The 21,315-nt window shown below is 40.7% G+C and overlaps 1 protein-coding gene across 24 annotated transcripts in view; it reads right to left on the bottom strand.

Moving 5' to 3' along the window:
* The window catches only part of Fggy (FGGY carbohydrate kinase domain containing), a 415,454-nt gene that overhangs the window by 58,824 nt on the left and 335,315 nt on the right, over positions 1-21,315 (bottom strand). For 6 of the 24 annotated variants that reach the window (XM_048815281.1, XM_048815279.1, XM_048815280.1 and 3 more), the window contains one exon: positions 8,658-20,389. The exons of 9 other annotated variants lie outside the window; for them this stretch is intronic. In XM_048815281.1, coding sequence (XP_048671238.1) covers positions 20,132-20,389 — 258 coding nt within the window. In that variant the 3' untranslated portion in view covers positions 8,658-20,131. 9 more of the 24 variants (XM_048815286.1, XM_048815283.1, XM_048815284.1 and 6 more) reach the window with 4 other exon arrangements.

Consider the following 21,315-nt stretch of genomic DNA (forward strand, 5'->3'; position numbering starts at 1 on the left):
TCTGACAGATTCCACCAGGCCTTGTAAACTCCTAAGAAGAAAAAATGTATCTAGAAAATACTGAAGTTTGCAGCAATTGCTCATTGTGTGCAGGTGGAAGCCTTTCTAATGCCTGTGATAAGGAACTGGCTTTGTCCCCACAAGCAGGAAGGCCTATCTTCTTGGAGGTCCTGGCCCATGGGTTCCCAAAGTTTAGCTTAATAAAATATCCAAACCTTTTGGAGGCATGCAAAGAATTGTCAGATTTTTATTTTATTATTTAGGGACTTTAAACAGAATAACTGCTGAACATCTACCCTCATCATTATTTCATAACAAAAAGATTTTAACACACATACATGTGATTACCATGCTCAGAATAAAGGGAAATCATGCCTCATTTAGTCTTGTTAAAAATTCAACATGCTGTTCTTATTTTTTTCATTTCCCAGGGACTAATGACACTCTTTTAGGGACATGCATTGAGGATTAGATGCATGGGTACATCACCTATGTAGTACACAGAGCCCCATACACAGAGGACCCAAGCTGGGGTTTAATGACCTGCAGTTGCTTTCTTGCAAGTTTTTAAAATTTTATCTTTGAATTGGTGTTTTGTAAGTGAAGACTGGTGAGACAATAGAGCACGTGCTGGGGGCCTGTTGTTGCTTCTCCAGGACTGACTTCTGGCTGTCTTGTCCCTGTGTTCTGGTGCCCTACCAGACCTGTGTCCTAGCATGGTGACAGGATTGCATGGAGGGTGTATTTTGCTTTGACACTTCCTCCCTTTAGGATGAGCACAGGTATAGGGAAGGTCAGGCCAGGAAGTGAGTCCCCTGTGTCTCAGGGGGGAGCAGAGCAGCGATGGGCACTCCCTCACACTATCTAAGGGTGTTGGCCTGGCAAGATGGAGGGGGATCCCCATGTGGAATTTGGAAAGTCCTGGAAGACACCTGCCATCTGCCAGTCAAGACAACAGGTCTGAAGGAAGGGGAAACTTCCCTGCTTCTGGAAAGGACCATGAATTTTCATTTTTCACTGGGCCCTGTAAATTATATAACTAGCTCTGCCTACGGAAGCCTTCTAATGATACTTGAGAACAACAGCCTAGCTGACAGGTCCTTGTTTAGCTTGGTGAGCTGGAGAAAACTCATAATTTGCATTTTTAAACAAATCTCCATTCAGGTCCCATTTTCTTACTTGCTGACTGTTTGGCTTTGAGGAAGTGATTTACCTTTCTAGCCTTCCAATTCCTCTTTGTAAATGGAGAGGTGAATGTCTTCCTATCTCACATGACCTAATTTAAATACTGAATGTGGTTATACAAGCAAACCTCTAGTGTGTATCAGGTGATGAGCTAATGTCCGTCCCTTTCCTCTTCCTCTTCTGCACCCTTGAGACGAACGTGGGTACCTGGGGGAGGCCAGATCTTATCCAAGGAAACTCATTCTGCAGAGGCTAAGCCTGGTATTTCCTTGGATTAGGGTCCTTTTGCTTGTTCAGTGCACAGTAGAAGAAAGGCCTGGAACAGTGAACAGCAGTGACTACGGAAATCCCAGTCTGCTTCTCAGGAAACAAAACTTGAGCACACAGGAGTGGTCAATTTTGACATGGGGGAAGAAATAAAGATGAATGGGGGAGATAGAAGGCACCTAGGACAAACCCAGGCTCCTTCCCACTTCCTGCACATCCCAGCCCTGAGCTAAGATAGGCAGAGCCCTTGTCACCACACAGAAAGGGTTCACCAGGCCACAATCACACATTTAGGACTATGAATTTGGAGGTCTGAATTTCACTCTCAGGTTTTCTCTGTAGAATCTTAGGAATGTCACCTATCTCTCTGGAACTGAATGTCCCCATCTTTTAAATGCGTGAGTAAAGACGACTCACTTAAGTCCCTTCTGGCTTTAATGCTTTTTTTTTTTTTTTTAAATTAGAGAAAGCTTTACAAATATATTCTCTAACTCAGACACACCCTTTCAATGAAGAAAGTCCTTTCAGAGAGCTGGCTCTAGGGAGGGCTACTTTTGAGGAAGTACAGGGACACAGATTCCTTGGGTCAGACTGTTTGCTGAGGCTCTAAGGTTGGGGGGGTCATCGGAAGATTCCTTTGTCTCCCTTCACAGCCAGGTCATCCAACTCAAATGGCCATGGCCAAGCATCATGCATGGGGCAGGGTATACAACACTCCTCTCCAAACAGAAGGCTGTTGTGATGAGACTCTGTGGAAGGCTATTTATGGCTGTGTTTTGGTTTACCCTCAGTCTAGTACACAGAGTACAGCTGAAAACACTCTCTTGTCCTTCAGGGTAAAATTTCCCAATTTTTACATGAAGCTAGTCAGCTCTAGACCTATAGCCCCCACTGCTACCACTTTTGTTCACCCAGAGAAGCAGTCACCCCTGCCCACCTCCCCCTCCAGCTTGGCCTCTGAGTCACTCCCAGCATATACTATTGACAGCACAGCATTAGGGACTTAGAGTCAGACAGACCTTGGCTGAAATCCCAGTTCCTGCACTTTTAGTTGTGTGACCATGGGCCAGTAAGTCGCTTAATCTCTCTGAACCTCAGTTTCACTGGGTGAAATTGGAAATAGTACCTTTCCAAAGAGATGGTTTTAAGAATTACAGAGAAACACAATGCTGTAGATAAATCCTGATGGACATAATTAATTGGGTTATCTTTCTGCCCCAATCATTTTGGCCTATTTCATAATGACCAGGCTTCTGCCTCAGTTTCCTTTCCTCAGTTTTCATCCTATTTTTTATCTTGTGCTCCAGACCTGCCAGAGTGGTATCAGTTGGGGTTCTGGCTCTGGTGCTATTACTTCTGCCCACTGCCCCTTGGCTACAAGCAGGAATTTTTCCATGGTTGGACAAGAGATGCAACAAGCACTGTCTATATGCCAATTTATCATCATTTCCTCTTCATAATGAACCTAGAAGTAGGTGCCATTATTGAGCCAGTTTTACACATCAGGAAATAATTTTGGAGAGCTGAGGTCAAGGTCACAAGGCTGAGTGTGGCAGCTGAATTCTAACCCAGTATGCCCAACCCCATTACTATTGAAGATGGGATACTTCCCCCAGGAGTGTTACCCTCTCTACTCCTGTCCTTTTATAATCATAACCAGAGTAGCCACTCACTTGCTGATTGTCTGTAAACATTACGTACATCGTCCTCTTGGAATTTCCCAGCAATGCCATGAGGTGATATTTTTATACTCATTTACAAATTAGAGAGTGGAATCCAAAATAAGCAAGGTATTAGAAGTTAACTGTCCATGAAAGAGGAACTAGGATGCAGATGCTACATGTTATTTCTTGTGGCTTCTGTAATAATATACCATGTGCCAAACACTTTATAATGAGGAAGGGGAGGGGTCAGGCCTCTGGGGGAGGAAGGGGATATTAGTATCCTCTATGAGGAAGGGGATATTAGTATCCTCATTTAACAGGCAGAGAAACAGAGGCAGAGAGTTTAGGGAACTTGCCGCAGACCTCACGGGCAGAATGGCAGAGTTGGGTATTAAACGCAGGCAGTCTGGCTCTGAGGTCTGGGCTCTTAGTCTCTAGCACTGTGTTGCTTTAAGAAGTGAGGGATTTGGGCTGGGGATGTGGCTCAAGCGGTAACATGCTCGCCTGGCATGTGCGGGGCGCTGGGTTCGATTCTCAGCATCACATAAAAATAAAATAAAGATGTTAAAATAAAGATGTTGTGTACACCAAAAACTAAAAAAAAAAAAATAAATCTTAAAAAAAATTCTCTCTTTCTCTCTTAAAAAAAAAAAAAGAAGTGAGGGATATCAGATGAGATGACAAGGGGGGATGATTCCAAAGGCCACAGACAGGAGGTAGGGAGTCCAAGAGCTATGAAAGCTCTAGAAGAAGGAACTCCCCACCCACATGGATGGGAGCAGTCCTCCAGAGGCCTGACCCCACCCCCCTTCAACAAGGTTGGCCACCCTGTAGAATTTTCCTGCATTAAGTAATGGTGTAGGTGTTTCGTTTCCTTTAGGCCCACTGAGATGTATCATTAAGAAATTGCTTCAGACTCTTAAGCAAGCTGTGCCTTCACTATTGGCTACAAAATCCTCAGAAAGGATAGAAGTCAACAGTTTTCATTGACCAGTTACTTTTAAAGTCCAGAGGAGAGTGGGGAGAAGGCCTTTAACCAGGCAAGGCAAAAACAAATGTGTGGAAAACTGTCATGTGCTGAAACATGTGCTATGGTAAACCTCCCAGCAACACTTCAGAGTTGTGATTAGTCCCATTATACAGAGAATTAAAGCAACACTCAGAGCAAGGGGACAGGAACAGTTCCCAAGAAAGTCTTCAGTACCTATGACGGGCAAAGGACTCCTTGAAATCAATGAGGAAAAGACAGAGTCCTGTAAGAAAATGAAGAAAGGGTATTCACAGGCCATTAAGTGGCCCATAGATACCAAGAGTATGTCCATTTTACCAGTAAATCAGGAAGACAAAGGATATGAGCAGTCAATTGTTCAAGAAATTGTGAAAATGTTCAGTGATTGACAATATCCAATGTTGGCAAAGGTGTAGAGACATCATTGGCAGGGATACAAGTTGGGACAGCCTTTTTGGAGGATATTTTGGCCATAGCTAACAAAATTTTAAATGCACCAATCCTTCACTAGCAATCCCACTTCCCCATGTCTCCAAGAAATCCTCATACTTGTGTATGAAGAACCAAACCAACAGCATGCTTGTGTCACAGTTTGTGACAGCTAAACAGTAGGAACAAGTTAATGTGTCTACCAATAGGAACCTAATTAATATTTTTAAATATATGTCGACTCTGGAACTACTGTTAGTATGGAATAGACACTGGGAAGCTCTGTATTTTAGGATAACATATTCTAAAATACCTTGTAAATGAAAAAAAAAAGTTGAACAATTTCTACCATGTGACTCTGTGTGTGCATGTGTATGAGTACATTGAAAAAGTTAGGCAGACACAGGAAGTATGGAATAGTGATGGCCTCTGGGAAGTTCATGCCTTTCACCATTTATTCTGTATTTCTCTGTTGTTCGTGTTTTTACAATGTAAGTGTATTCCTGTAATATTTTTTTTTTTTGCTTAAAGAAAAGCAAATTGGCCACAGAGCCACTTGTCTGTGCTCTGTGTTATCTCATTCAGGGGAGAAACACCAACCTAGGCTGGGGCTTCCTCCTTTGCCAGTGGGAATGTTAGGTACCTGTCTGGATGCCTGTTTCCCCTATTCTCTCTCCTTTGCATAGGTGCTCCTGTATTTGAGCACATGCACACATATACACATTCCTGTCTATGCACACTCTCACCCAGAATGACAAGTGCATGGGTTAGCTGATAGCCTGAGAACCTCTGAATCATGGAGCAAAATGATTCTTGTCAGCTTGATAAAACATGTACACAATCACACTCCAATACAAGTACAACAAAATAACAAATTGTCAGGTCCCGTAAGCACAAGCTGTGATTTAAACCATGGGGTCCAATGGGCACATATTGGATGTGAAGAGCCTTAAATAATGGCTCTGCTAGCTTAAAACATATCAGATGTTCCTTTAGCCTTAGCTCGCCCAAGACATAAACTATGTGTTCAGGGGAAAGCAAAGTCAAATGACTCATGACAGAGTTTGTTTTTAGTATGAATTATTTTTTCTGGCTCCTTGCTTTTAAAGACAGATCCTTTTCAGATGGGCTGAAGCAAAGACCGCTGGGAGCTGGGCTCACAAACCTAGTCTCCCACCCCTTCTGAAAGCTGGAAGTGGACAGCCCCAGACGAAGCGATTCTTTCCCATTATGATCATTCCATCATTCACTCTCCTTTTTCCTTTCAAACCAATGCAGTGGCAGCCTGGTAAGGTGGTGGGAGGATCACTTGATTTGGAGTCTAGAAGATCTGAGCTCCAATTCCAAAGGTTTTATTTATTAATTGTGTGATGCTGGGAATGTCACATGAATTCTTTGGGCTACAGTTTCCTCCAGCACAAAATGAGAAGAATAAACATTGGTCTGCAATGGAGTGGGATTCAATGAAGTAATCTAGACAAAGTGCTGGACACATGGAAACCACTCAACAAATGGCACTAGACAGAACTCCTTTGGACAGAGAGAGTGTCCTAGTTACCTCTGTATGCCTAGTGCTTGCGTGAGAGCTGGAAAGAAAATCTGTGAAGAAGGAAGGCAGCAATGAAGGGCTGAAGGAACAATTAGGACAAACAATAACTAATACTTGCATTTCTCCTTTTAACTGTGTTATGTGGATCATCTCACTAATCCTTGGTGAAAACTGTCCCTGCCAGGAACACGTTATCCACATTTCACAGTCGAGGGAGTAGAGGTGCAGAGAGATTAAGAAACCTGATCAAAGTCACACAAGTGGCCAGTGGAGGGGCTGGCACCTGCACAGTGGAATTGCTGTGATGCTAGAGGGGCCAGGGGGAATGGGCAGCTCAGAGGCTCCCTGTACAAGATCCAATGAAAGGTTGAATTGGAATAGCCAGCTTCACAGATCCCTTTAGAATAACAGACACAAAGGAAAGAGGGAGGACATCAGAGGTGTGGCCACCCATAGCCTTGCAGGAGCACAGGCAGTGAACAAGCAGAACTGTCTAAAGAACATGGTAGATTAGGACAGCTTCTCAAGGTGCTCTGAGCCCCATGATGCCCACACCTCTGGAGGAGTGTGGTCCCAGGGCTGCTGTTCAGGAAGGATGTGGATTCCAGAGCTGTTAGGAACCTTAGATATTGCCTGGAACAGCTCCACAGTACAGGCTGGAGGAGTGCTACTTACTCAGTGCCACACCACAACTTAGTGGTAGAGAACAGACTAGGCCCCAGGTTCTCCCTTCCCATACCAGCTTTCTTCCTCTGGCATCTGGAACACATATACTATAGCCCCTCTCTCTTTCATATACAGCCTTGATGTTCTTACTTACTTTTTAAATTCACTTGTTCACCCTGTAGTTCTATTCAGGCAGCATTCAGAAAAACAGAAATACTGGCCACTGAACTTTGGATATGTCCAGTTCCATAGATAGGGTCATCTCTAGAATAAGATGCATGCTCAGCCTGCTCTCTCAATATACCACTGGATGATCTACCTGGCAACCTTTTAATAAGGATGTGGGTCCCCATAGGAATCTAAGGGGAAATGATGGACAATATGGGAAAGAATGATATCTTAGGGTGAATGAGCAAAATGCCTTTTGGCCCTATACCTCCAACTCATGAGCTGTTCCTACAACATGTGTGTGTGGGGGAAATTCTTTCATTTTTGCTTTTATATAATACAAAATTGAGTTCATTTCTGAGTTCATGAGTCTGTTGTTCCCAAGATTTAAAATTCTTCTCACTTTGGCTCCTCAACATACATACACACACATTACATGCACATAAGCACACATATACAACTGCATTCACCTTTGTTTATTTACACTTAAAGTCCTGGCTCAACAGTCATTTTCTTTGGAAAGTTTTCTCTGACTCCTCAAGGCTGGGGACAGAGCACACAGTATTATAGTTACCTATTTTATGGTATCTCTCTTCTTTAATAGCAGGAGAACTTTGAGAGTAAGTACTGAGTCCTCCCTGGTCAGGATTCTGTCCCATACTATTGTGGAGATTAAATAAGTTATTTCATGTAGAGTGATAAGAACAGTGCTTAGCATATAATAAGCATCAATCAATGTTGTCCATCATTAAATGAGGCTTAGAATTTCTACAATGTACAAATGTGAGTGGAGAGGTGGGCCTGACACAGATGGCTGGCATCTAGATAGCACTCAAGAAGCATTTACTGAATAAATAAATGCAACAGAGAAAAATGATTGAAGAGATAAGAGATAAGATCTGTCCTCAGTCAGCTTCCAGTGTAGTGTCGAGGCAGACCCACAAAGCAGAATCACCCACACAGTCTATGAAAAGAAGGACACCCAAGGCTTGTTCTGTGCTATGGGTCCCTGAAAATACATAAATGTGCTGGGATCTCACTCTACCTTTTGTTTATTTTGATCTGACTTCATAGGATGGAAATATGCACAAGAGGAAGACACACAGGTTGCAATCTTTCCCAGGTATACTTCCCCAACTCTCTACTGGATGATACTTCAGGATTTGCCCTTCAAAACCATGTTTTTGAATTCAGTGAAACCAGGGTCTGAGATGGGAAACACAGTGTCACAGAGTTGAGATGGGAGGAAAAAAAGAAATTCACATCATAAAAGTCCTCTTACTCTCAGCACCCTCCAGCCTCCCTGGTTTTCTCACATTTCCTCAGGCATGTTCAATTCACTCACACCCGAGAGCCTTTGTCCTTTGCTATTTGGGCTCATCTCAAACATCCTTCTTTTCTCAGGAGGGCCTCTCTCAACTGCTCACATACCCAGTCTACCCATCCAATCATTATTTACTTACATTGTTTTACTCTCTTTTATAACACTTCTTCCTACCTGAAATCAATTATTTGTTATTGCTTGTTTCTTGCATTGTCCCTTGGGGGGCAGGTGTTTCTCTTTCAATAGAAGTAGCCAGAGACAGCAGAGTGAGGGATATTATTGAGTTCCAATGGAAGAGCTGGCTAGTGGGACTCAGCACAGTGAAACTGACTCCCAAAGAGCTGAAGAAAGAACTAATCAGCTGGGCGTGGTGGCGCATGCCTGTAAGGGATGGGAGGCTGAGTTAGAAAGATCCTAAGTTCAAAGCCAGCCTCAGCAAAAGCAAGGCACTAAGCAACTAGAAGACCCTGTCTGTAAATAAAATACAAAATAGGGCTGGTGATGTGGCTCAGTGGTCCAGTGCCCCTGAGTCCAAATCCCTGGTACCCAAATATATAAATAAATAAAAATAATGAATTATACTAACTCTTATACTGTTGCTACCAATGACAATCTCATGTACTGCCTTGCTGAAGTTTCCCTTGCTACATGCACAGCAGTTCGTGGACATGTATAAAAAGGAGATAAAAACAGTTCCTGAGCCATGCTACTCTGGTGATTTAATGAGTTATTTTACACAGAGTGATTAGAATAGTGCTTGACATATAATAAAGCATCAATAAATGATGTCCATTAACATCTTAAAGAGATACAACATATAGGTAATACTTGTCTAAGAGAATTATATGCATTGCTGTGCACTGTATTTATTCCTTTTTAAAATGAAGCTTAGAATTTCTACTATGTACAAAGTTAAACACATGTTCCCTATTTTGAATTTAATATAGTATTTAAAGCTTTATAAGAATTGTTTATCAGCACTTATGTAATCAGAGAATTTTAATATGTTTGGAATGCATTTATTATTTTTAAGCAAGGAGTTAAGTTTTAAGACATGAAAACATGAATAAACTTGTAAGGACCCAGAAACTAGAAGAAATGATAATAACATATTAGTGGAGAGAATGAATTGGCGAAAAGTCTGAAATACAACTTTATAAGGACAAACATGGATAGAAAATATTAAATAAAGAGAAGAACAACTGGAGATGTGTAAAGCAAGAAATGACTAGAAGCCAGCAAGTTAGAGAACGACATGCAATATCATTCTTTCTAGTCTCTGCGGAAATGCCTGTTACAAGAGCAAGAACAGCAAGCAAATTGCTGCAGAAAAGAGCAAGAGTTAAACACAGTAAGTGAATACAATACTGTATTACTAGCTCTGAAAATCTGCTAGAACAGTACATGACCCCAGGTTCAGTAAGCTCTTTGTAAAAGATATTTTATTTACCTCCCTTCCCTGTTTGTCTCCAAATCAGAAGTCTGGTGGACAGGACTGGCTCTCTGTCTTACCCATGTTCCACCTGCCTTCTTTCTCCTTCAGCCCCAATGACCCACACACACTTTGTCAATCCATCTCCACAAAGGGATTGCTTTTGAAAAAGAGCGTTTTAGTAGCCCACACAATATTCCCTAGCGCCCCTAGGTGTCACTATTGCAAAACCAACAGAAACATTAACTGTCAAAAGAAAAAAAAAAAAAAAAAAAAAAAAAAAACCAGAACATTTAGTACAAAATACTAAAAGCAACAACAGTTCAAAAGGCAGACACCATTTATTACAGAAGCTACAAACAATTCAGGATCTCTAAGATAATTATTAATTTCCTTTCTAATTCAAGGGCTCACCCCAAGAAGAAGAGACATCTCATTTTTCATCCAGAAAAAGAAGTCTGTGTTGTTCTTTCCTCTCTAAAACATTTACATTTAGAGACTCGGCTGAAACCTGCATGATGCTGAAAGTGTGTAGTATAAATTACTTTATAATCAAGATTGGCTTCATAACACAAAAGAACTCAGAGTGAAAATAATACTTTCAGAGTAAAAATATAAGGCAGTGAATGAAGGTTTGCTGGGAGAAAAAAAATGTAGTAACGTTAGTTTGATATTCAACTCAAAGCCATAATCTTATTAGGTATATTTAAATATGGTTTTCATTTAGATTTGGCAGCTTGATTAATGGGGCTGTATTAAATAATACCTGGCTGCTAAGAGTATATTTAGGAATCAATGCCACATAAAACATACAACATTCACAATTCGGTTTCATTATTATTTAAGGTTCCTCTGTTCTCTTGGCAGTGGGCACACACATATTAAAAATTAAGTACACACGCTCAGTGTGTGCTCAGCCCTTTAAAAAGGCTTTCTCTTTAAGCAGAAACATTCGATGGAAAACAAGTCAACTCTGGTGAAAGTTAATGGGTTCATCCTTTGGGGAACAGCTGTCCTGTGTATCAAATAAAAGGAGAGGGGTGTGTCTGTAGCAGGGAAAAAGGATTCTCAACTCGTCAGCAAAGAGAAATGCTGCGCTTCAGAGAGGAGCTGAAATCAGTTTCTATACCTGAGCATTCTGCTTTGCCACAGTTTAGAGATGGAGTGAATGGCACCTTTGCCATGAGGCCCTGAGGGGATTGGAGGGGCAAGAGAATCAAGAAAAAGGAAGGAATGTCCTCATGAACAAAAAAATGCAGGCAGATGACCACTGCCTCCCTATGCATCAAAGAAACACTTTTTTCCCTTTTTGAGGGTGGGGGAGAAAGTATCTGTAATTTTCTGAGCATCATGTAGGTGCTGGTCAAAGGGTGGGGGTTTGCAGGGCTGGATGGTTGCAACTAGCTGGGGAGATGGATGATGATGTGAAGGGCCAAGCACCATCACACAATTCTACTCAGTGTTTATGATAAAAAAAAAAATAATGCACCTGACAAGCAGAACCTACACAATTCAATTAGAATTTGCTCCTTCCCAATGTCAAGAGGTCACTTAAAGATCCTTGACTGGAATAAGGCATCTCAGTATGGCCTAAATGTCACATAATATCACATTGTTTCTGAACAACCCAGTGGAATAGGTAGTACTAGTATCATTCTTTAATTTAAGAAACTATGTTCAAGTTCATAAAACTACAGAAAAGGTCTCAGAACTCAGAAGAAAAAAAAAGTCTGGCTTTCTTAACATTGGAATCATTCTATCCATTTACTGATGACAGAGCTGAGGCCTGGAAAGGTTCACCATGTTGCCAAGATGACACATCTGGTAAGTTATGGAGGTACGATGGAATCCAAGGCTGTGGCTAAGACTTGGGGAAGTGGCAATATAGGAATTTGGGGTTGAGGGTGGGGGCACAGCATGGAATTCTGTTTATCTCCTGTGTCATCTCTTTATAAGTCCAGAAGAAGAGACCCAAGTTCTCAGACACTATGCCCCATTGCTGCTGTCCTTTACACCTGGGCCATCTATATCTCCTGCTAGAAAGAAGTTCCTAAAATGTTAAGCATGTCAGCGTCCTCATGACAATGATGGTTATGATGAGAGAAACACAGGAGAGGACAACCAGGGAGGAGGAATTCTGACAGACTACTTACTATGAGGATGAACCTTGAGAACATCATTATGCCCAGTGAAATGAACCAGTCATAGAAAGACAATGACCATATGATTCCACCTATATGAGGTAGGTAGAGCAGTTAAATTCAGAGACAGAAAGTCAAATGGAGGCTGCCAGGGATTAGGGAGGCTGCAGTGTGAGGCTGCTGTTTAATGAACACCATTTCAGTTTTGCAAAATGAAAAGAGTTCAAGAGATGGAAGGTGGTGATGGTTACACAATAGTAGAAACTCACTCAATACCACTTAACTGCACTCTTAGAAATGGTTCAGATGGTCAATTTTATGTGTATTTTACCACAATCAAAACAAATTTAAAAAAATACAACCAGGAGCATCTCCTCCGATGGTGATTTACAATGTTCTCTTTCTTGACAGAGTGGGAAGATGACCTTCAACATTTTTAGGTTTTTCCAAGTTAAGTGCTTTTGTGGAACATCCCTGCTACTTTTCTGGAGGAAATATGTGGTATTTTTTATATGTGAAATTCTACATATGCATTTTTTAAATGAATTCTCATTCTAGTTTGACCAGCAATGAGCTCTCTGGCCGTGAACAAAACCCTTCTCTCTGAGTCTCAGATTCCACATCTGTAAAAGGAGGGTTTAGGTAGAATGACCTCCAGGGGCCTTTCCAGTTTTCAGATTCTGATTCTTATTTTTCCAAACAGTAATACTGTCTACTTTCTTATTGCTGTTTATGATTGTTGTTTATGATTGATACTTATCAGGATGTTTTTGAGCCCCAAGTAATTTCTGAAATATCTGTATTTGCTATTCTTCTATGGCAGGATGGAAGGAGCTAGGCTGACAGGAAGCACCCTAGTAGAGGGCCTCCTGGAAGGAGCACTGGAATGGGAGTCTAATGCTATGAGGTTTTCTCTGGGGATCTGCCACCCTGCTTGCCAAGTGACTTGGGAAGGAAGGGAGCATTCACTGGGCACTTTCATGCATGAGGCATTTTCACACATATTATCTTACTATTTCACAAACTTCAGAAATTCATGCACCATCTTCACAAATGTTTCCATATCCAGGTATTACTTGGAGTATTTATAGGCAATGAAATAGCTTTCTAAATTATGAATAAAATCCTTTTTTTTCTTTTAAAATTTGTCTTATCTGAAGCAAAATGTTTATGAATACTCAGGTTTGATGCCCATTATTTTTTTCTAACATACATTGAAATAAGTAAGTAGTTATTAGAAAAAGAATGTTCACATACCAGTATAAATCATCCTCATGTGTCCGTGTGTGTGTGTGTATGTGTGTGCACACATGCATTTTGGAAGATTCCAGATTATCTTTATCTCCACTGGCTGCTAGGCACTGGCACACAAAAAATTTAGAAACTCGCCCAAGTTTGAACCAACAGGACTTAAAGGAACATGCTGTTCACAGTTCTCTTGTTAATGGGTATGTTATTTAAGCTGCGCATATAGTATTTCTAAAATTTTCAGATTTTCTAACTGGTAAAACTTCAGAATGACTTTGGAAACTGACAAGGGCTAGCAATTTTGTTGTTGTTGTTTGGTTTTTGTTTTACCAAGTAAGAACTAAAACAAACAAACAAACAAAAAGCATTCTCTGACAAAGCAATAAAAACAAAACAGCTATAGAACAAAGGACTTTCCACACCAAAAAACTGGGGAAGAACATTTCTCACTATCACATACATTATTGAAGGAAAAAAAAATAGCTTAAGGAAGAATCCATGACATTCTGCTTACTTTTCCACATTTCTCAGTCTAGTGAAAACTGTCTTGGACTAGCCACCATCCTGGCCTGGCACTGGTAGAGTACACTGTAAATCTGTCTGCTTTGGAATCAGGCATATCTGAGTTGAAGTCCCGGTTTTACAGTAACTTTAATGTGTAGTTTTGGGAGAATCACTGATCTCCCCTGAGCCTCAATTCCTCACTGTAAACCGAGGATACCACTCATTGTTGTAAAGATTGAATCCAACAGATTTGCTAAATGCCCAGAACCATGCCTGGCCAGTGTTGGAGCTCATTCAGTAGTTGTTATCACTTAACTTTTACCATACTTCAGTCTACTAGGAAGGTTGCTACGGGGATGCAATACAGCTATGCATGAGAGAGTGGTAAGCTCCTATACGGCACACAGCTGTAACTCTTTGTGTCCCTGCTCAAAAGTTACTTCCTCTGGGGAACATTCTTTGACCCACCAGGTTGGGTAAGAAGCCCCTGCTCCTGTACCATGGCACCCTGCATTCTCCTTCTGTATTGAAATGGGCCATAAACTTCTTTCTCTCCCCAACAGGCCCAGGATAACTCCAAGAGGTTGGAAAATGCTTCAGTTTTGGGGCTGAGGCTGTAGCTCAGTGGTAGAGTGCCTGCCTCACATTGTGAGGCACTGGGTTCAATCCTCAACACCACATAAAAATAAGTATATTAAAAAAAAAAAAGAAAACGCTCTGGTCTTACTTGTTATTTTTTTTTCATTCTCCAGCATATAGTCACTGCCAAATCCAGCCCTGGTGCTCTTTCAATGTGTTAAATAGACACATGGGTCAACGGGAGGGTTACCAGGAGTTTCCTAGTTTGTTTCCTCGAATTGCTTTTAATGGGCTTGATAGTCTTGATCACGGTTTTACGAAGCATTTCCCAATGTTTGTTCCTTGATCTTTGGGAAAGTAAGACATGCCTTAAAAAACAAATTCTTTGGCCAAGTAAATTTGGGAAACATCATATTCTATATGGTTGCCCAACTTAGGAGATTCATAATGCATATTTACATGAAGTCTTGCTATTAAAAAATGATTAGTTAATTAGAATGTAGCATTTCCCAAGATAATTCTTTCCAGGAAAACTTTTAATATGCCAGAACACATTCTTTGGGAAATCCTAGCCTGTAGAGAACTTGGTTTCTGAGCAAAGTTTTTTCATGGTTTCTGTCAATTTTTGACCTCGTTCTCTTTTCCCACCTAAAACAGCACAGTCAGGGATCAGAGCAGGCATACAGAGTGGGCTTAATAAAAAGGCAACAGAGACAATGGAAACTTTGAGGAAACTGACCACCATGTGAATGAGCTGACTTTTCCAGGGACTGGCCAGAAATATTTGATGATGACTATGAATGCCCCTTATTTGTACCACATGGTGTTTAAACAGTTCTATGCACATGTATTATCTCAATTACTCTTCCCCCTTCTTTTTCTTCTTCTCCTCCTCCTTCACCACCACCAGCACCATGAATATATAAGGCAGCCTGACTCGGCAGCATGTTATCAATGCTCTACCTATTAACTCATCCAATTTTCACCTTATGAGGGAGGTACTAATATTGCTTCCATGTTAGTGCAGAGAGATCAAGTAAGACCCAAGCTTTATAATATGGGCAGAGCATTTTAAAGATTTATACTAAAAAAATGTGAGCATTTAAGTGACTTGTTCAAATGAAGCAGTCAGAACACAGCCTTGTGATTCCAAGGCAAGCTCTCTTGGAAAGGTACTATAGTAATAATGATAAAAATAACAATAACTGCCTCCCTCCTTTGATGAGATGACTTGCTCAGTGCAACAGAGCTCAGGAATGGCAGGTTTGGGACTCAGACTCAAATTTGATGCCAAACCCAGAGTTTGAGTTTCTTCCACCCTCAAAAGATGGGTTCCTCCAACATGATCATAGCATGATCAGCCCAGCTGTGGCACGGCAGAAAAGCTTATGGTATCAGCTTGGCATTTGGTTGGTGTGGCTTTTAAAGTGATTCAACATCTGTCATTAATTAGACATCCTGTTGCCATGGTGATCATTTATTATTGTTAGGCTGATAAGATGGCCAATTCAAGAATATTATCTTCCTCCTTTTCCCATCCACTTTCCAGCCAGGTTTTTTCTTCTTTCTTTTTGTCCTCTCACCTAGTAGAATAGACTTTTTACCAGGTAATATGATGTATTATTTCTCATTTTGGGCTGCCTGCTGAACCCCTGTGATAATATTGAGAGTTTATGGGGTTTTTCTTTTCCCCTTGCTGAGAACAGAATGTCAGACCAACTTTGATTCAAATTTCATCTATGATAGTTATAAGCTCTCTGATCACGAACAATTTAATTATATTCTCTGTATCTTATTTTTCATCTTGAATAAGGGATAAGGATGCCTAACAGGCAGAGTCATTGTGGAAATTTGATATAATCAATGTGAAGATGCTAGCATACAGTTTAGAATGTAGTGGGTACACAAGAAATGGTAGCAGTTGTGATAATTAAAGCAATGGCAATGATTACCATTTACAGAGAGGAGATGAGACATCTAGAGTTAGGAGTTGAGGTCATTTACTTTTATTCATCTGTCATTCTAATTTGTTTTCCCATTCAACCATTTTTTTTCCCCTTTGTAGCACTTAACTCAAGATAGAGCATATATTTTATTCATCGATTTAACTTTCTCTCTCATTCACCTGCAGATGTGATAAAGTCTGGGGCCATGGTTATTTTGCTTACCATTGTACCTAGAGGTATCTACTCAATTAATGAACAAAAACTTGCCAGGCAGCTTCTCTGTCAAGCTGTTAGGCTCCGGAGATTCTGAGATAAGAAAGATTCTACTCTTGAGGCATTGACATAAGGGGTCTGTGAACATGACAAAAACAAAGAAAATGGGGGCATTCATACCCAATTTCAAAGGGTTTTTTTTTTTATATAAATCCAATGACATAAATGAAATTAAAGCTTCAATACTTATCCAGCACAAAGGACTGATGTGGGCGGCGGTATGGATGTTTTAAAGCTCTAATGGCCAAGAAGGATTCAAACTAGTAGTGTTGAGCCCTTGGAAGTAATAAAAAATACCTTTTGAAACAGTGTTAAACAAACAAACAAATAAAAAACAAAAAAAGAAAAGAAAAAGAAAGAAAGAAAGGAAAAGAAAAGAGAAAGCAAGGGAGGGCCTTTCCAAAGGCCAATTCACTGACTCCTCCCAGAACAGTCTGATCTCCTCTGCTAAGTGAAGCAAGAGGTCAGATCCCCAGACGGAAAATCAATCTCCAAGAGTTGCTGGATAAAATTTCTAATTCACCAGGGCCATGGCACTCAGTCTGTTTTCAGCAAGGAGCCCGAGGCCCGCAGCCTTAGCTCCCAGCCCACCATACAGGACCAGACCAAGTTACCTTCTTGTCCCACCAGGGACATAGCATCTCACAGTCGCTCAGGCACTCAGGCCCTGTAGTGAGACTCTAGCTACCATTCTCAATGGCTAGGCTATTTTGAAGCAACTTTATTATTGTATTATTATTATTAATTATTTTAATATATTTGGATTATTTCCTTGGAAACAGTCTGGTCCAATCCTCACCTTCAGCAGAGATATTCTGAGGCTAACATGGAGAAGAAGACATCTGCTGGGTGAACTCAGGGCATGGGCACCTTCTGTCTGTTGTATATACTGGCGTCCCAGAGGTTCCTTTATGACATTATTTTTGCAGTTTAAAGATGGGGAAACCAAAGCCCAAAGAGGTAGAACTCTTTCCCAGGTCACACACTGAGTTATTCAGCGACTGAATATACTCTAAAGATGGGGAGCTTATCTCTGAAAAAACTTGAGTGAGCAAAAATCATAAGGAACAATTTATAGTAGTGATGGTGTGAATAAAGTCATATCTAGAGACAAATTAGATTTTACCTGTTAAGAATTTTCCATCCAAATCCATCCCCACTAGCACCATTGTCTTAAATTGCTAGCTTTCCATGTAGCTAGCCACAAGCAGCTCCCTTTTTAGCCTGCCCCAGGAAGATTACAAAGTCTCTGTAAAACTGCATCTTTAGTTTGGCATAACACACATTTATCCAGCTCCTACTCCTGGCTAAGCATGAATTAGCCTTGGACCCTTACCTGGAAGCTTACACGTGAGTAGGGTCAGCAAACGCTGATATAGCTACAGGTAGTACAAATGTGTTCCTCAAAGAAACTTTGCAGAGGTGGGTTTCAGCACTTCAGATTGAGCAGACCATAGGGTCAGAACATCTGGGTTCACATCTGAGCTTCACTTCTTTCTACTGTGACCTGGGGAAGGGACTCACCCTCTTTGTAATTCAGCATTTTTCTGCAAAATGACAATAATACTAGGACTTCATGAGATGGTTTTGAGGATTGAGTTAATAATTTTAAAAATGCATAAGTAGCAGTTGGTGCATACTCAGTGGATCCCCTCTGCTTCATTTTTAGGAGCTCCTTGAAGACAGGGGTCCCAGCTACCCACCATATTACAATATGCTGGAAACTCACATTTGCAGGAAAAGCCTACTCTTTCTTAGTGGTTGAACACTTGCCTAAACCTCCAGGTTAGGATTGTCTATAACGTTCTCCTCTGCTGTCTGGAATGGTTAGCTTACTGAGAGGAGGACAACTGCTATAACCCAATTATCCAGACCAGTTTGGTTTGTCAAAATCCCTCCTCATCAGAGATGCTGACAGGTGCAACTGACAGATTAGGAGGAATTTCATCACCATCAGCTCCATCCAACACACAGGCTCCTCCAGGCGAAGGTGTCACCTGACAGGAAGGGGATGAGGAGGGCGGAATGTAGGTTTTGAGCTACAGGTAGGTTACCTGCTTCTATCTGTGGATGACCTACATCTCAGAAGGTGCCTTCTCTATGCTGAAATTCTAAAGTATGATATTTTATAGAACCCTGTACACAAATGTGTGCTAGTGAAATAGCATAGATTTCTAGGAGCATTGAAAAAGTGTTTCCTTCTATTGCTGAGGCTCTTTAAAACTGTTAGAAATAGGTAATAACTTTTTTGTTATTATTTATAGGCTATTTTTCTTAAGCAGAAAACATAATGATATCTATGAAGCACTTTATGTTGTTGACTTTTTTAAAAAACAAGATAATCAGTCTACAACAATTTTATTTTTACTACAGAAATTAAAGGAAGAGGGGATACTAAGCAAAGGATGCTCCTAAGAGACCACTATTCTAATTCCTAATGGATTTGTTTGTAGTTCACAACTGCCATCCCCAATCAGCTGTGGTCCTTAGCTAGCTAATACATCTCCTGTGACTCTTGTACTGGGACCTTTTCCTGGAGTTTACTGACCTCTTCCTGACCACTCTGTTCCTGAGCTCTCTCTAGCACCTCTCTCTAAAAAGCTCCCTCCTGAGCTTCTCTACCTAAATCAACATTTCCACCTAACTCATTCCAAGTCCACTTCTTATAGGAAGCCATAGCCAGAGAGGAGGTGACACAATGACACAGTTGGTTTCAGGTCGTTTTGTTTTTATTTCTCTAACACAACTGTCACGCTACTTGAAGGTGGGGAGCTTGGTTTTGCTTTTCCTTTTGTCCTCTTTTTCTAGTTTCTAAACCACTTGGCATACTCTAAGGCTTGCATATCACCAGGAGAAAGAGCATGTGCTTGGGAACATAAAAATTATAGCTTGAATATAAACAGTGTTAATTTGGGTAAGTGGTTTTCATTATCAGAGTATTTTTTCTCATTTGAAAAAATTAATACAATAAACTTTCCACATAAACCTGTTCTGAGAATTAAGTGAAAATGGTTGAATGTTATTTCTGTAAAGAACTTTATATAAGATTAGAATAGCATGAGTTGTGTATACAGCTTTGATTTTTTGTGCAAGGAACAGAAGAAAGCTGGAACAAGTTTGAGAAATGGATAAAAATCTCTAATAATGTAGGCTCTGAGAGACATTTAGACTTAAGTTAAACTCCTAGTACAAAAATTTAGTAGTGGTATGACCAGGGGCCCTCTCGAAGTCTCCATTTCCTCATTTGGGGGATAAGAACAAACATATACCTACTCTAGTGACCCACTTACAAGAGTGAACAATGTAGAGCTCTGAAGAAAGAGAGGGCCCATTCTTTGACCATGCCTGGCTGAATCAAGTCTTGTCTTCTCAAAGAGGTAGCAAGCCTCTTAGGTTGTTGGCCCTACCTAGTGCCTGGTTCTGAGTTGGGTGCCAAGGCACTATCAGTAAACATACTGAGGACAATTTCTTATCTTTTGAGCTTTACTTAGTCAAAGTAAAACTCTCCACCATAACCATCTACTCTTTCCCCAGCTGGCCTACCTCATTCCAATAGGGACAGAGAATAGGAAGTGAATTCACTGATTGATTTTCTTATAATATTTAAAAGCAATTATGCCAGTCAGAAAAAAAACGAATGTACTTTAGGCCTTCAACAGAAAGAAGAAGTGACAGAAGAAACCTAGAGGCCAAACAGGTTATTTGAAGTGTCCCAGAGGTAGCAATAGCAGAAAGCTGCTACCCCTCTTAGAAAACAAGGGCTGGTGAGAAGAAATAGTGTGACCACATCCAGGTTCTGGGCATGTCAGGCTGGAACTCAAACCAAGGACAGGCTGGCTGGCCAGAATGAAGGCCTGAAAGAGCAAGGCTAGAGGCAGAACCACACAGAACATGCACCTGTAGCTGTAGCAAAGGGGAGAAGGGACTCGACTTCTTTTTCAGCATTTCCTTCTTCCACCAGAATCTCTCACTGGCCAAGAGTCCAGAGGTCAGGTACAAGGCAACCTGGGAAATGCAATGCACAGCGGAGTGGAGTAGAACAGGGGGAAAGGGTGAATAAGATCTCTGGGAGCAAGCAAGCCAAGGACCAATCCAGACATCTTTCAATAACATGGAAAGCATTAATTCAGCATAGTCAGCTAATACTAATGGTAGTTATCATCATAAACATTATCATCATTTTGCATCCCTCTCATTGAGATTTCCATGCAATAAATGTGCCAAATACTTATATATTATTTAATCTTCACAACAATCACATGAGGTTCACACTCTTGAAAGTCCCATTTTTACAAGTGAGTAAACAGGCTTAGAGAGGAGAAGAGATTGATCTAATGCACAGTTATAAATCTGAACTTTGAATTTGAACACAGATTTGTGTGATATCAGAGTCTGCATTCTTATTTATAGCCCTATTTGTCATTTATAATACAAATCATAATGCTAATAGTAAAAATGGGAGGGTACTAGATAGCAGAATATGCAACATGTAACTCCTCATAATTACTGGGAAGATTTTTTTTTTAATATTTACTTTTTAGTTGTAGTTGGACATAATACATTTATTTATTTATTTTTATGTGGTGCTGAGGATCGAACCCAGGGCCTTGCACATGCTAGGCAAACATTCTACTGCTGAACCACAACCCCAGCCCACCTGGGAAGATATTTTAAAGACCTGTATTCCCATAGTTGAAAGTCTAGAATACCCTGTGAGCATTACATTTACCCTTTAGAAAAGGAGAGATTAAAAAAAATACCAGAATGTAACAGATTAGCTCTAAGTGAAAATATTTCATGGTGTAGCAATTGTCCAAATGAAAAAAGAATGCGTGCCTTAATGCAGTTTATAAAAGTCCACAGCGTTCTCTTGGAGGCCATGGGGTATTTTTGTGAGGAGATTGCCAAGTTCAGTGGCCTCTCTCTGTGGG

The sequence above is a fragment of the Marmota marmota genome, unplaced genomic scaffold (assembly GCF_001458135.2).
Source record: "Marmota marmota marmota unplaced genomic scaffold, marMar, whole genome shotgun sequence".
NCBI lineage: Eukaryota > Metazoa > Chordata > Mammalia > Rodentia > Sciuridae > Marmota > Marmota marmota.